Below are 18,045 nucleotides of genomic sequence, written 5' to 3' on the forward strand. Positions count from 1 at the left end.
ATTAATATTAGATGACTCACCTGTTGAACTCAATAAATTTTGCTGGTTAGACTCTCTTATTTCTTCTTGCAAATCACTATTTAACTGTATTCCATAGTCCGTAATGAGTTTTGAGCTTGAAGAACCTGAATAATCTTGTTTGTTCTCTGTTCTCGATCTTGTAAGTGGCGGTCTTCCTCGCTTAACTGGGGATCTTTGCATAATGTTATTTTTTGAAATATTACTTTCCTCCTTTAACTTGAAGTATATAATATTAGTTTGCACTTATTTAATAATAAATTAATCAAACAGACTATTATTTGTCACTTCACTATCCTTATGTAAAGTTCACAAAAAAAGTCACTCGCAGCTTCGACGTCCTGACATGCCCAATGTAAACTTAATTGTTTACCTTGTAGTCATGTACGGAGATGGAATACACTCCTGGCCTGAAGACTTTTGGGTCGGGAATGTACTAGACGAATAACTTGTTGTTTTATATTGATATAACAGCAAGGATTTTAGTCAGGTGAATGAAGGAATGTCAACATAATAGCAGAAAGGAATGACTGACAACCGACACTGCACTGGCCCCTATATTATCCAGGACTTATATTGATTTTGCTTGTGTGAGTTCAAATTTTTATTTTAAAGTTTATCATCAATAATCAAATTAAATAAATATCATCAATAAATCAAAACTATAAAAGAGGAATGCTTTAAATCAATTGAAAAAGTTATACAGGAAACTAAAATGCTTTTCAGAGTTTGAAATTACCTGTTTTAGAATTTGACATCAGACTTAAATTGGTAGAGAGCAAACAGTTTTATGCTACAATAATTAGAATTTTTATAAAAATACTTAAATCAAAAATTTCATAATGAACATTTTATTGAAAACTAACTTTTATCTTTGATTTTGTAGAATAATTTTATTCATTAATAATCCTCAAAACATATTCCTTGACGTCTTAATCCCATATGTGAAAAAAGAAGTCAAGCTTGGATATAAATTGCATTGTGCTAAAGTTTATATTTTTAATTTCTTTGTTTATTCATGATTAATTATTATACAAACATAATTTTTGTAATCATTACAACTGAATCCAAATATATATTAAATTAATAAGCTTTTTATTTAAAGTACACAATTTACATATAAACAGGAAAGTGATTTATTTTTACTAAATTTTATGTTTATTTTTTCAGATGTATTTAACTCGATTAATTGAAATAATAATATCGGAATCGTCAAAAGTTCCATACGAACAGAGAGAGATAGCCTTAGATTCCATATCTCAATTATGGCACATTCCTGGTTTGGTAACAGAATTGTATTTAAATTTTGATTGCAGTCTGTATTGTTCTAATCTATTTGAAGACTTGACTAAACTTTTATCAAAGGTCAGTTTGTTTAATGTTATATTTTGTTTAATTTCTTGTTTTGCAAATTTGTCTGTGTGTTCATGTATTTATGTTAGTATGTGTGATGTAAAAAATATATATAAACCATTGAAAGAATCACAGATGATTAAATATTTTTCTAAAAAGATTATGAAAAACTATTTTATATTATAGTTATATATTGTATGATTTGTTATACACAGAAACTGTCTGTCAATAAGTATCATGTAAAATAAAATTCTGCATAAATTTGTTCTCCCTGAAGTAGTTCCAGACAATTGCCTAGACACTTGTGCAATCATTTAAAATTAACATTAAAATGTGTTTTAAATGTTTACTTATGATTTTACTATTATAAGTAACAGTTTCATCTAACAATCTTAATATGTAAAGCAAAATTTTATTATAGTGTATCAAGTACACTATTATATAAAATGACGTGCAGGCAAGAGCTTTTACTGCATTGAGGATGCATTTGATAGTTTTGTATTTGGAGTGTTGTTAGAAGCTGAAGAGCAGTTTTCCAACTTAGAGTTAGATTTGGTGGCACAAGGAGTGGGTTAACTTAACAATTTCACTTATTTTTTAAATTTATTCTTGTTTTACTTGTACTAGCTTATGGTTTAATACATTTTAAAGAAAAATAATTTATTTCTACAGGTATACTATCTTATTTTAACATTTTATTACATTTATTTATTTTTTAATTCATTTCAGTTTTATTTATTTTACCCCATGGTTTTAATAGTTATTCCAACTGTCACTATAATTATTTTTAGTTAATTATATTTAAAAAAACTTTTTATACATGTATGTTAAATATAATTTAATACCTTTTGTAATTTCATACATAGTTTTTACTGATACACATAATAAAATAAGGACTGAAGAGGAGCATAGAGCTCAAAATGCATATCTGTTTTAAATTATAGAAAATAAATCTACTTTTTCCATCAAAAGGCATATTCCTGTGTAATTTGTTCTCAATAGCAACTTTGTGCTAAGTTCCAAAGGACATATAATTAACCATTTGCCATCTGTGAAAATGAAAATATACATACAGTGAAACCTCTATTAACAGGCACTTTCGAATAGTGGGCACCTCTACTTAATGGGCAGTTTTACAATTCTTCAAATCCTTCACCTTTGTAACTTAACATTTGTTTGGCTAAATTGACCTTTGTTCCCCACTTCTGTTTGTAATAACAGTATAATTTTTCCTTTTTTTACTTCTGCTCAGGTCATTTTTGATGAATTAATAATTATTCAATGTTTACATTTTGTAATTTTTATGTTTCATTTAATTAAAGTATCCTATACAATCTGTTTTCTATTTAGAATTCAATTAAGCTGTGATTTTTACAGCTGAAGAAATAAACAATATACTGTATATATATATATATTTTAATTAGATATGCTATGTATACTTTTTGATATTTTTACTTTCCTAATGCAAATTTGATATTTTTGTAATCCATTGTATTCTTCACTTTATAATGACCAGATTAAAATATAATATGGCTGCTGGCATGTACCTCCAAATAGCTGACATCTCTAAATAGTAGACAAACTTTTCGATGCCCAGTGGTGTCCACTATTTGGGGGTTATACTGTATATCAGTTTTGCATAAAACAAGATCTTTCCTGTAATTTAGTTATTCAAATCTTTAAATCTGCATAAATTTCTCTTTGCTGAATATAAAAGCTGTTTTATATTCATTGTTGTGAAATAAATTTATATTAAAACATAATAGTTATTTTAAATTGTTAAGTAATGATTTTAATTAAGTTTTGAAATAGTTTTGGAGATTTTATTTTTCAATTTAATATATAAATGTGAAAACCTGAGGGCCCTAGGCCTCATTTAATAATTTTTATTAAATATGCTTAAATATTGACAAAAAATATTACTTTGTTTTTGGTGAAAAATTGGTGTTTTAGTCGTGGGAAAAGATAGATAACAGATGCTACTTCCGTTAAAGGAAGTCCGTACATCCTCTGTTTTTCCCTTATCCGTTAAAAATCTCGCTTCGATGGGAACTTTCGACCCCTCTTCGATTCCCCTTTCATCCGCTCACATGAACGAAATCCAAGCCGATGATTGGACGAAAATATTGACATAAAAGGAGAAATTAGTCAGAATTCGGAGTTCTTCGACAGATCCGAAGCATCTAAACTCCACGCAGTTTTCCTCCTGATGGCCAACGCCCAAAACGGAGTCCGATAGACTAAGTCCCGAGTCTACACTTAGAAGAAGTGATATTTTTTTATATTTTGTGCACATAGTGATCTCCCTTTCGAAAGTAATATGAACTCTATTTACAAGGTGTCCTTTACCTACAGAAACGAAGACGACAACATCTAAACAGGTCGTATGTTTAGAATAATTTTGTGAGCTCTCTCTCTCGAACGCGCATTAGCATAGATTCAGTCCTAGTCTATAGCTTGTCGTATAATCGTTGTATTTGGTTAATTGTATTCGTTTGTTCGAGATTTATTAAATTTACTCTTGTTTTATTTTATAAGAATGTCTCCTCAATTTATTCCGAATCAGATCGCATACGCGTGTTTGTCCGCGCATCGATAAATTGACAAACTGGTGTCGGGAACCTGACGAACTTCTGAACTTCGCAGTTCGGATCTGATTTTATACGCTCTCCTATGTAAACTTTTTACGATCGGATCTTACGATTCGAAACTCAGAGAACTATTCTCACGGAATAGGCCGATTAAGTGGTACTAACGAATTAGTGTACCCCCGGCTAATCTCACATAAATTTTAAAAATATTTTATTCATTTAGGGCTGGTTGCATGCATTTTAATCTCAAAGTTAAATTCATAATTATAAGTTACTGCTATGTATTGGGTTTGATATGGCTGTTTATATTTAAAATTAAATTCACTTTAATCTAAAGAATTGATAATACATCAATTCTTATGAGTGTAAATCTTTGGGATAAACTGGCAAGTTGACTGGCTGATTTCAGTTGGTTAAAATTTTATTCTGTAGATTAGTGAAGAAACAAGATGCAGAACTGCTCCATTTCCTATGTGGATAACCTTTATTCATAATATTTAAAGGAAGTTTATTGACAGAATATTTGCAAGAAAAATCATATCTTATAATATTGTATAGTAGATGTAAGTTGTGAGAATCAATTTTCATTTAAAAAGAAACAGTTTTACATTAATTGTCCAAGTTAAGTGAATCTTACATTATAATGTGAGATTCACTGATTATAGATTATTTTATTAAAATACTGTAGATAGAATTCACCAAATTTCCAAATATATATATTTGTATATACTCTTTTCTCAAAACAAAAAATATATATGAACCTGAAAGTCAATCCTGCAGTGAAAGTATTAAAAAGTTCAAACATTTTCTGTCAGTCAACTCTGTATATCTTTGTCAGAAAAAGCTGAGATCCAGGATGGAATGCTCAAATTTTAAGATTGAAAGTTTGAAGGGCAGCTTATCTTTCAGATTATTGAGAAGGTCAAATTTATTCCACAGGTAGTATTTCTGTAGTTTATATCATAACTTGTGCATAACCCTTGGGTGTATATATGATTAGAATACAGTGGGTGATTGGTTAACGAATATAATCTGTTCCAAGAATTTGTTTGCTATCTGAATTGTTCGCTAACCAATTATCAATTTACCATAGGTTATTATGGGAATTTGATTAATTTGTTCTGGAGACACCAAAAAATAAAAAAATGTATACTTTTTTATTACATTTATTTATATGTAATAATAAAAATACATATACACACAGTCTTGCATTTTTATTAGTCATGTTTTTTCCGTTTGTAGGGGTTAAAGAATCTGTCTAATGTCGATTGCATTTCTTTCTTCTTCAAGATTTTTCAGAAGTAATTAATAGCATTGTAATTGTAGAGATCCCCAAGCCTATTAACCTCAATCTGGTTTGGATGCCATTCTAAGATCTTCTGACATCATCCCACTTCTTCAAAAAAAATGTTTAATAGCAGATATCAACATTAATTCTTTTTTTCAAAAGAAAACATTTCCCGCTGAGTTTCTTGGTGTTCTTCTGTTGTCAGATCAGTTTCAGGTTCCGTTACGAGCTCTTCAATGTTCTTTATTTCTCAGATGTGATTTTTGTTACTCCCTAAGCTGCTTGAGTCTTCTTGATTATACAGCATCTTTCTTGCATTGAACTGCGGCCTACTGTAGACCTGTTCGAGCCATACTGTCCAGCAACAACAGACACCAGACATCTGCCCACTCTCTACCTTTGCTATTATACTCTTACCTTTCGAAAATAAAAACTGACACAAAACTTAACAAGTGCCTGCCCAACAGTCTTGCAAGTACTATAAAAAAATTGTTTCTGTCAGAAAATAAAAGGCTGGAAATAAAAGGGAAAGTTTCAAAGTTTAGAGGAATACTATCTGATCAATATATACCAGGTTGAGCGTCAATGTCAACGTCTCCTGTGCTCCAAAAAGTTTTGAATTGTTGTCCGAAGAGCAGGGAAGACCAATCAGTATTCATTAATTTACAGCACTTCTTCTTGTGTTTGTTCTGTGAGGTGTTCGTTGTCCGAACATAAAAAGTGTTCATTATTCAATTTGTTCATTAACTGATCACCCACTGTATGTATTATTTTCATTGTTATTTTATCATTACCACTGTTAGAAAGTCTGTAGTTCATACTGCACAGACATTAATTATCACAAATTATAATTTTTGGAATGTTTTTAATTTGTGTCCACTCTCCACGAGTTATTATTTATGGAGAGTGGACATATTTAAATGAAAAATAACTGATCAGTCAGTTAAAAGAATTATTCAAATGATTTACCTGTCCCATATTAATACTTTTTAACTTTATAAGATAAAGAAAATTTCTTTCAATCCACAATTGAAATTTTGAATCAAAAATTAGTTTTGTTTCCACTGATGTTTATTTGAATACTGTCAGTATTAATACTTTTTAACCAAGTGTAAATAACAATTTTAACTTTTTCAAAAACTCACAAATATACTCAAAACCAGTAAAATTATTTAGTGATAAAAATGTTTTTGTCCATTATCTATGATACCACCAGTGGCCAAGTGGATAAAACCACCAAACACTGGTAAGTGGTTGTGGATTCACACCTCACCAACAGGTCGGCCATATGGAGTTTTCTGGGTCTTCACATTAGTAACACCTAAATAGGGACCAGTTTCTCTTAAAAGACTTCTCGAGAGGCATTCCCCTCATCAGCAGATTGCTTGTGTGTGCTGTAATCGAATAAAACCAAAATTTATTACCCACGAACCAATACCAAACAGGATAATTTTAACCAATTGAACACATTTAAATATAAAGATTTAAAGTGGTTTAAATTCCACACATGTACTACATTGGTATGGTGTTACCAATCTAATACATACACACTTAAAAATTACAGTTTAACATATAGGAAGTTAATAATTATATTTTTGATAATTTAAAAATATTAATATTACAACTTTAAACATAAATTGCCTGTAGGCAAAGAGTATAATGATAACTACATAGAACAGAAGTCCTAGGAGAGTTTGTAGCATGCTATACATAGTGTATCAGTCTTTCTGAAATTGACTGCTTTCTGGTTCCTAATGGCCTTGTAAATTTCAACAGCCTCTAAATATCTTAATTGTTTGGGATTTGAGGTCCGATGTTCAGGCATTTTTGATGGATTTTTGCCCACCGTTTAAAGTTTCACAAATAATTACTGATTATATTAAATGATTGATGTATTTTATTCCTTCTCTCATCATTTTTGATGAGTTACAGTATTCCTTAAATAATATTTTATATAAAAGTGTGATTCACTAGTGATGCCAGACTTGATTAGGAATAAACTATGCTGTCTTTCAGCTTTAAAGTCATTTACTCAAAGTTTTTAACTACAAACAAGTAGTTAAAAACTTTCTAGATATTTATGTAATCTTTTGTATATTTCCGTTGCTAAGTTCACAATGACGTCATTTGCAACGGATTATAAGCTAGTTCGAAAATATTCAAAAAACGTGTTAGTTGTACTAAGTGTTCGATTTACAATTTTGTTGTTTTATTTGATTTATTTTTCTTGAGAAAGGTCTTTTAACAAGACCGAAAACGTTAGAAACATTATTCAACATCATTCAGATTTACATTCTGTAATGTTTAACTTAATATTTTAAAGCCAAATGGTTGCCAAATTATGTTAAGCTACATTATTACTATTATTATTAATTAAATGCAAAGTAATTTGCCACTAGAAGCAGGCATTAGGTGCCATCTTTTGCTAAATTTAATAATTAATTTAGAACGTTCTGGAAGAAAGAATCTGCTCAAAGTGGGACTCAATAACACATCACTATTGAGTTTGGGTATTTATATTTGATTACTTAATACTGGTATTTTATTTTTCAATAAAAACGTTTCTCTCAAGATTTATTTGTGATGATAGAAATACTCTGAGTATATATTTTAAAATAATCTGAAAAATAAAAAATTATTTAGATTTAGAAATGTCTTGGAATGTTCTTAAACTAGAAATGTCAAGCAGCCAGAAAATCTCAACTTTTTTATTTTATTTTATTAAATTAAATTTTAATGTAATAATTTAATAAGTTACATTTCAGAATGCCTTTCCGGTCTCGGGACTGTATTCGACGCATCTCCTGTCCCTAGATGCATTATTAGCAGTTGTCGATAGTATTGAAAGTCATTGTCATTTTCGTATTTTAAATGGAAGTCAGTTGGAAATTGAAATTAAAAAAAATACTAAAAATACGTATCAGGAAATTGGTAAGTTAAGTGAAATTATTATTTGTTAATTAGAATTGTTATCTAACAGTATCAAAGAATGGTACTTCTTTTAAATACCAGTTCAATGTAGAAAAATGAGGAATTTTTAAAGAAATTGTCTCTCTGCACAAGTAAAGTACCCAATGACTATCTGTCACATGATTAATAGATGTGTGTGTTATTCTGTTAGGAACCATAGTTTTTATCACATCTCTAATGCTTGAAATATCTTGAAACATTTCTTTGAAAGTGTAAAAGTTATCAAATTTCAAATTTTTTATAACAATGTCGATACACACAAATACATGGGATGCTAATTAAGTAATAAGACTGATTTTTCTCTACTTGTGCTGTTTATGGCATATCTACAACTTTTGTACAATTTGACTAGTACAATGAGCTTTTTCATATCAACAGATATCATAAAGATAGCATTGGCTGTTCTCTTGTGGCAAAGGAAATGTAATTTTACTGTTATGCTGTGTCTAAATTCTGGCAATGGAGTGATGCATTGTAATTGAATTTTACCATAAGTTGGATAAAAGTGCAATTGAAACATATGAAAACCTGAAAAATATTGTTGAGTTTTTATTCTATGCTTGTGGTTCTGAATGATTTGCACAATTTTTAATGAACAAGAATCAGTTGAACGTGATCCCTGACTGACAACCAGTTCATCTGAAATGATAAAAATATGAAGAAAATTTTCTAATTCATGAAGACTGAATGATTGCTACTTACATAATCATCAAAATATTGAACATCAACAAAGAACCAATGCAGATGATTTAAAAGATAAAAGTTTGGGAATGTGAATAATTTGTTGTCACACTATATAACCAATGAACAGAAAGAGACCAAAATGAACTAATGGTGTGAATTCTTACAAGACAGCCCAGAAATTTTTGAAAAAAATTAGTATTAGATGATGATAGCTGGGATTTCCAGTATTACCAGGATACAAAAAACAAAGTTTAGCAAGGTAGATGCCATCTTCACTCAGGTAGATTTGTCTCAGAAAGTCTCAGATCAAGAATCTTCTAATAAAGACACTTCTCACTTAACAACTGAGTTATGCTGTACAATTGGGTCATTATTTGTCAGTAAATGAGGAGCCTAATTGTTTTCTTTATTCTTGATGAAGATAGACTAAAGGAAATTTCAACTTGATAACTTTGCCTTAATTTGCATTTTCTTCACAAAGATAATTTGAGTTGGAATGTGGCTTCCTATAAGAGAAACTATTACTTAGGTTTTATTAAAACTACTATATATAAAAGGAAGTATGTGAGAAAAGAAAAACTAATTCAATTAAAACACTTTAATTCAGAGTGAATTAAATACAAATCCTTTTATTTCTGTATAACATCTCTCTGTCTTTTAAATTCAATTACAAAGTTGGAGGATTTTAATTTATCAGATCTTTCATTATTAATTTTTCAAATACTGTTATATATACAGAAGAGAAGGAAATATATTTACTCCACAAAAACAGTTTGTTCTCATTTTAGTTATTATAAAAACAAAATACATACAGTAGAGCGTCATTTATTCAATTCAATTGGGGACTGGGGTTGTTCAGATAATCGATTATGTACGAAAAATTATATTAACCTATTTTATGTTGAAATTTTTCTCCATTGCATGTCACTTTGTGTTCAATTTTTGGTGATGCTAAGCCTAACAAAAATTTTTATAATAGTAATCGTGGCTATTGAATTGTTAAAAATTATTTCTTTATTTTGTACAAACAAAATAAATATATTGAAAAATATAAAAACAAAAGAAATTATACTTTAGAAGTTAATCTAGTATCAAAAACGTTCGATTCACGACACACAGTCCTCAGAAAAACACTACACAAAAGTGCCAGTGCTGCCAGCTAAAACACACACACCAACAAAAAGAATATTGGAGTAGCCCAAGATACAGCTAAAGGTTGCAGCACCACAGCACTAGCGGAAGTTTAAATTTGCCAACTGAAACGCTTTCGGTTGACCGACTTTCGGATAAACGATGCTCTACTGTACTTTTGAATAGAGTTTTGGCCATCTCAGAAAATCTGGATACTATAAAAATTAAGGGACTATCAAAAACAAGTAAACAAATTTTGGACTCTAATCTTCCTGGAAATCAATAATTTTTTTAATGCAGAAATTTCAGGGAAAATAATTTTCTAGTTGGTTTATGAAAAATTTTTATAAAAAATATTTTATAAATCTAAATGAAATTTTATTTGCAGGGAAATAAAGAAATACATATTTTTAAATAAAATTTAACTCTTAAGTTTTCTGTGTCATCTACTAACATGTCATTTGCAGTTTCCCCACATTCATTAAGAAACATCTATTAAGAATCTTATGATTCACATAAATATCTAAATCATTGTAAATTAATATTTTAAACTCAATATAGAAGAAATAATAATAGTTATATCTTGTATGTTAAACTCATTGTCTTGTATGCAACTAACTCTACTTCTTATAAATTTATTTGATAAATAGAAATTGTCATGTAGCTTATTATAATAATATTATGTGTTAATATAATAACAATACTATCAATTAATTTTAAATATTATTATTTCTCTATTTACCAAAAACAAAATGTTATTTTACTTCAAGTACAGGGTGGGGCATAATGGAGTTTCACATTTATGAGGTGAATTAAAAAAAAAGGTACAATAATATGGAAAAAACTTTTTATTTATTCAAAGTACATGTAAGAAGCTTATTTTTGGTTAGGTTTTAAAAATGATTATGATAAATCTCTACAGCTGTGCCTCCTAGAGGTATTGTGTGGAGTAGCAATGAAGTGCATTTTCATCCGTCTGGCACAATGAACAAGCCGAATTTTTGTTATTGGGCTGCTGGAAACCCCAAGAACTCCACAATGACCTCTTCACAGCTCGAAAGTCACTGTTTGGTGTGCTTTGTCCTGTGTAGGCATTGTGGAGCCTGTTGTTTTTTTTTTTTTTTTGAAGAGGGTGGCATTACTGTTAAATTTTTGCACCCCAAAAGGAAAGAGTACGATACAAGTGGCTTTTGGTTTCAACAGGATGGAACCACAGTCCATACAAACTGTTCTTCTCGTGCCATTTTGACAGAGATGTTCTCCGGTCGACTAATCTTTTCACGAGAAGCTGTTGAATGGCCTGCTCACTCCCCTGACTTGAGTCCCCGTGACTTTTTCTTATGGGGATATCTCAAGGTAGAGAACCCTACAAGAATTCATGAGGAAATCACCAAAATTCCTCCAGATATGCTGGTGAGAATTGAAGGAACGGCTCCAAACGTGCATTGCCAACATTTGGACGACATCATTTTTAAAACCTAACCAAAAAAAAAAAACTTTCTTATATGTGCATTGAATAAATAAAAAGTTTTTCCATATTATTGTACCCTTTTTTTTTTATTCACCTCGTAAATGTGGGACTCCATTATGCCACACCCTGTATAATGCATTCTAATACAAATTATTTTATAATAAACATCTCTCTTAAACGTTTTCATTTACAATTATCAGATGATAACATTCAGATATTTGGAAAAAGTAAAAATTAATGTAATTTTATTTTATGTCAGGAGAAGCATTTAATAAATGATGTTTAAATATTTATTTTAAAATTATGTTTAATCTGTAACATGTAGAAAGCAGACAAGATGAAAAAGAAAATGAAGATTTACCAATTACAACAAATCATTCTGGGTACTTGTTGGGACAGTTAGCCATTTCTGGAAAATTAAATAAATCGACCAAATTAAAAGGAACCAAGATGGATTTTCAGTTTAGTTGTGGCAGAAGAAAATTGGCAAATGACATTCCGAACCGTAAAGAAATTACTGACATCAAGAATAAAAAAAAGGTACATTAATACTTTACCATGTTTGTATGTCAAATATCAAAATTATGAATAAAATTTTGAGGATAATTTTTTATTTTGATTAATTTTATGGAAAAAATAAAGTCAACTTAATTTCTATGTATAACATCCTTTTAATCCAAAGAATTTTTCTTGGTAGATGATCTTACAGCATTTTGGTTAGAAAATTACAGTTTTATTTAAAAAATTTTTTTAACAAAAATGCTGTAAGATTGTATACCAAGAAAAATTCTTTGGATTAAAAGAATGTTATACATAGAAATTGAATAAACAGCAACCATACTATATTAAAAAGCCAACTTAAAGTTAAAATTTAATGTAATGAAAACAGTGTAAATTACAAGGCTGTGGCATTTTGGTGTTTTAGTTAGAGTCATCAAAAATCCACCAACTCCGACTTCTTTATACTTCCCAACTTGTTATGTATATAAAACAGAAAAGTACTGCAATTGTGTCAAATTTGACCTGCCAAGTATTTTGCAAATCTACATGTTTGGAGATTTCCTGAACCCAAAAAATGTCAAATAAAGGGTAAAAATTCATGCAGTTGCATGTTGACATCTAATTTGTTTAATTTCTTTATTCTTAGTTCTAAGATAATAAACAATATCTCAGAATAGGTAAAGTTAAAGAAACTAAATTTGGCACAGTAGCTTGTGTATAAAGGGGCATTAATACTATTAAATTTAGGTTCTTAATTAAAGATAGACATGATGGAGATATAGGAGTCATGGGTGATATCTCCAGTGTTGTTGGACTTAATGACTATTTTACTCACTGTTAGCATTTACAATTTTTTTATAAAATTTATCTCTACCCTTTATATATAAATGTTATACAAAACTTTAGAATGTTTATGGGGGCATGATTTAGTTTAACCACTTTGAAGCTTAATAACTTATGTTAAATCATTCAACTCAGTTTAAAAACTTGAAAAGTTATTAGGTTTCAAACAGTGTGAACAAAATTGTGCCCTACACACACAGTCTAACATCCATATATACAGGAAAAAAACCAAATCTTTTGCATATCTTGACATTTCAATGTGTCCTGAGTCCAAAAATGAAAAAATTTCGGAGGGGTCATTTTTTTGACCGATTGCTACACTTTTCCTCTTATATGTAACAGTCTATGAAAGTTTAGAAGGCTGTACCAATGGCTTAGCATTTGAAAATGTTATATATAACAGCCAGGAAAATAAAATTATTGAATACATATTTATATATTGACTGTGTCATTACTTAGAGGAGTTTTTAACTTTTTAATAAAGAAGTTTTTCATTCTATCTTTTATTAGAACTCTATTTATTGAATCTTTTATTCTGTGGTCACATGATGACATCAGAATTTCCGGATCTATTTTGGTAACATGTCCACCCCGAGTTGGAATCAGATGCTAAGGCAAGTTGGAGTTGGTAGATTTTTACACAATTTCACTGCCCTGGTAAATTATAATTTTAAAATGTTCAAATGTTTATAGTATAATTTTTTTTTTGTGTGTGAAAGATGAAACTACAAATATGCAGTTTAAAAAACAGTAGTTGTGGCTATTATTCAAATAAAACTGATATATATTTGAATTATTTTCATTTAATTCATTAACAAAATTATATTATTTTGTGTAATATTTTTATATACATAAATGTTATCTCAAAAACCCATTTTTGATTAAAGCCAAACAAACTGCTGAATTATCAGGCTATAATATTGCTACATATTTAGTTAAATACAGGTATCCCTCATATAACACAGTAGTTACATTCCAAAAAAGTGGCATGTTAGGCAAATCGGTTCTATACAAAACATGGGGTTAGGTTCCAAAACTTAGCAAAAGTATACTATTCTTTTTCCATTACTAAGAGAAATATTAATTATAGCAACACAACTGAATTTTTGCCAAGCATAAAATTATTTTATTTCAAACGTTTTCAACCTTTTTATTATAGGTCATCCTCAGGCTTACGATTATCGTTCCAAAATAGAACGTAATGTTTTTCAAATAAATTTCATTTTTACATTTAAAGATTTAGAATAATTGCGTATACACTGCTGTTTCCACATCTCCTTGTTTAAATTTTATATTAATTAATGTCCAAAAAATGGAGATGAGTATCGTTTTTCTGTTCTAGTTTTAGTTTTAATTCGTGATCGTTACTATTGATTGCAGGTAAAAATTCTTCAATTCGTCTGTTATCTTTCCAAATTATAAACACATCATCAACATAACATTTGTAGAATATAATGTCCTCTGTGAAATCTCTGAGGATGTCTTTTTCCAGTTTACATATTACTAGTTTGCAAAGGAGTCCTGACATGGGACTTCCCATTGGGACACCTTTCTTTTGTTTGTATGTCACTCTGTTGAATCCAAAAAAGGATTGGTAGCACATCAAATCTGCTAGATTACTTAAGTCCTCTGAGTATGTCAATAACATTGGATTGTGTTGGACCATAAATTCAATCAATGAGTGCATTGAAACAAGATATTAGATTCATGGATGGGTATAGACTTTCAAAATCCATCACTGTACCTATTTCATCGTTCATTAAAGCTAAGTCTTGCAATTCTTTTACCACCTTATTTGGATCACAAGCCTCATAATTATGTTCCTCTAGCTCTTCATAAATGCACTTTTTTAAGCACTTCTCTATTATATATGTTGGTGCATTACATTTTTCCACCATTGGTCTGATTTCCTTGTTCTCTTTGTGTGTCTTTGTGAATGCAAAGATTCTAGGCATCCAGGGGCTGGGATTATGCGACAACTTTTTTAAGAATGTCAGGAATGACACAAATGGTGCTTTTTCAAGCTTTTTAACTTTTTTGTTCATTAATGTGACTATCTTTTCATCCACAATCTCACATTCAGTCTTCTTAATATATTCGTTAATGGCTTTGTTGTAACGTTTTATTTCCATAATTATCATTTGCTTGGTTTTATCCACTTTTCTTAACATCAATTGATTTTTTTGGCATAAAGGCAAAAAAAATACTAAAGTAGATGCAATTAACAAATTCACATACAATAAGCATATAGGAGGAGTGATGAATGAATTGAGTACTTATAAAAATGCAAAAATGGTATATAAAAGAGCATCTACACTTTACTAAGGAATGATAAAGACAGAGTAAAAATGCAAGAGAAAGCTGGAGTGTATAAAATACCATTTGAAAATCAACAATTAAGAGTAACAAAGGATTATGATGGGTTTAACCAGAAGAAACTTAGCAATACATCTGCGAGAACACAGATACAATGTTAATAAAGGGCACAACAACACCATTTTAGCAATCATGGCGCAGATGGAAGGAGCGAATGTAAAATGGGATGAGGTCCAATCCCCCAACTATTGCATTAGGAATGGAAAAGATGGAAATATATAAAAGTAAAATAAAAAACTGTTGCCTAAATGCCAAGGATGCTAATGCAATTCCAACAACATGGAAGTACATGTTAGAAAAAAGTATGGGGATTAAAAACCCTTAAAACTTGTAATAGTTATACTTAGCCTTCTATATGGTATTTATTTATTTATGCCATTTTATTTTATTTTTACTATTATTTATTTATTGTATTTATTTATTTTTTCATATACGCAATTATTCTAAATCTTTAAATGTAAAAATGAAATTTATTTGAAAAACATTACGTTCTATTTTGGAACGATAATCGTAAGTCTGAGGATGACCTATAATTAAAAGGTTGAAAACGTTTGAAATAAAATAATTTTATGCTTGGCAAAAATTCAGTTGTGTTGTTATAATTAATTGCAATTGCTGAGAGACAGGTGGATAATAAGAGAAATATGTTTATTAAAGCAATCAATAATTTATTTTCAATCAATAATTAATTAACAATCACAATTAAAAGCAATGAATTACAGTACTTTGCTGTTTGCATCAACCAGTAAACTGTACTCACAGTGGACGATTACTGAATGCTGATTAAATATATAAAGAACATCTAACTCAATAACCTAAAAACCAGCAAAATTGTTCTTCACTTGTCAAGCGAATGTTTTCATCCTCTTTCATTGACTATCTTCAGACTAAAGATCAAAATATAACTGCAGTTTTGCTGGTTTTTAGAATATTGAGTTAGATGTTCTTTATAACTGCAGTCATATTTGAATAAATCATTTTCTTAGTTTTACTCATTTTATAACTTTCATACATATTCATTCCATGTATTTTTCTTTTCATAATGTGATGTTTTATTATTCTTCTACCACACTTTTTAAGATGTTACAATATGTTTATTTTTATTTAGATTTATTTATCTCTGTTTTAAAATTTATAGTATATCATGTTTTGTGACACATTCCTAAATAGAACACAATTAAATCCTCTGCGGGTTTTCAGTAAGATGGAAATTGTTTATAAATCAGCAACTGCACATCAAGTTGTATATAGCAAAATATGACCTACTTGAACCTATAACCGGTGCATATAGAGTTTAATCTTCAAAAAACGAATGTTTTCTTAACCCCTTCTGGGTTCGTTTGAGTATTCCATCATGTGATTGGTTTGAAAGTGCTCGAACTTAACGAACAATGTCAAAACTCAAGAGAAAGTTACGTTAAAATACATAACATACGTGAAAGTGAGATAAATAATTAATAACGATCTCACATGTTCCCCCATAATTTTTTCTTTATTCTTTACTACGTAATAAATAGTATAATGGTATCACTCCGTATGCAGTAAGTTCTGCCATGCCATGGAAAGGCCAATCTCGTCTCTTGTATTAATGCAAGAGGATGTGTCATACACCTTAAAAATTTCCATCTGCTCTAACCATTTCAGAGTGATAGCATTATACTATTTATTATGTGTTAAATAAAAACTACTGGGGAACGTGTGAGATTACTATTGATGTTTTATCTCACACTCATGTATGTTATGTATTTTGACATAACTTTCACTAACATTTGGATATTGATGGTTAAGTTCGAGCACTTTCAAACATGTTATGTGACAGAATACGCAAACGAACCAAACATTTGAAACAGAACAGCGTTCGGATTAGTTCAAATTTTTGTATTCAAGTTAGATCCATCTGATTTACCTGAAGAAGAACCCAGAAGGGGTTAGAAAAACATTTGTTTTGGAAGATTGAACTTTGTACATGCCAGTTATAGGTTCAATTAGGTCATATTTTGTTGGTAATTGTTTGTCAAATATTTAGTGGAATTTCAAGGTTTTGGTTAAGCAGTGTGTCATAGTTAATTAATATAACTTACAGATACTTGTGTTATACAATAGAATAAAAATTATAACTAAATGAAAATAAAAGTAATTTGAATACATTTTTCAGCTTTTAGCTGTAGGGACAGAACAGTTTAATAATCAACCAAGTAAAGGTATTACCTTTCTTCAAGAGCATGGCTTGCTTAAGGATCCTTTAAATCCTTCAGAAGTAGCTTTGTTCTTAAGAGATAATCCACAACTAGATAAGAGAATGATTGGTGAATATCTTAGTAATAGAAAGAATCTAAAAGTTCTTGAAGCATTTGTCAGGTAAAAATATTTTGTTTTTATTAAAATAAAATTTATATATATTTGCAAATTTGTAATTATTTTATTTATCAGATCGTTTACTTTTGAAGATCTTCGTATTGATGAAGCTTTGAGGCAATATTTAGAAACCTTCAGACTTCCAGGAGAAGCTCCTTTGATCTCATTATTATTAGAGCATTTTGCTGAACACTGGCATGTAAGACACTTAAGTATTTAAATATTTTATTATTTGAGATTTAATTTCAAATGCTTTTATTAATTTAATTTTTTGACTTGCATCATGTTTGGAATACTATTATTTATAGTGTAATTTTTTTGGATTAAATTATTACTATTTAATGATTTAAGTAACTGCTAGCTTCTGAAATTTGTATATAGTCATATTTCAGTATTCAAACTCTCCAAAGTTTTGCTGCATGATGTTCTTTAGTATTCACTGCGATGCCTGAATTGAATAATTC

The 18,045-nt window shown here is 29.4% G+C and overlaps 1 protein-coding gene across 1 annotated transcript in view; it reads left to right on the forward strand.

The window, feature by feature from the left end:
* The window catches only part of LOC111629765 (Golgi-specific brefeldin A-resistance guanine nucleotide exchange factor 1-like), a gene marked incomplete at its 3' end in the record, with an annotated part of 182,789 nt that overhangs the window by 111,182 nt on the left and 53,562 nt on the right, over positions 1–18,045 (forward strand). The window contains exons 13-16 of the mRNA XM_023373680.1: positions 8,016–8,181; positions 11,832–12,046; positions 17,382–17,584; positions 17,657–17,780. Of these exons, the coding sequence (XP_023229448.1) occupies positions 8,016–8,181; positions 11,832–12,046; positions 17,382–17,584; positions 17,657–17,780 (708 nt within the window). The remainder of the gene's footprint in view (positions 1–8,015; positions 8,182–11,831; positions 12,047–17,381; positions 17,585–17,656; positions 17,781–18,045) is intronic.

Source organism: Centruroides sculpturatus, unplaced genomic scaffold (assembly GCF_000671375.1).
Source record: "Centruroides sculpturatus isolate CEXI.00-Female unplaced genomic scaffold, Cexi_2.0 scaffold73, whole genome shotgun sequence".
Lineage (NCBI taxonomy): Eukaryota > Metazoa > Arthropoda > Arachnida > Scorpiones > Buthidae > Centruroides > Centruroides sculpturatus.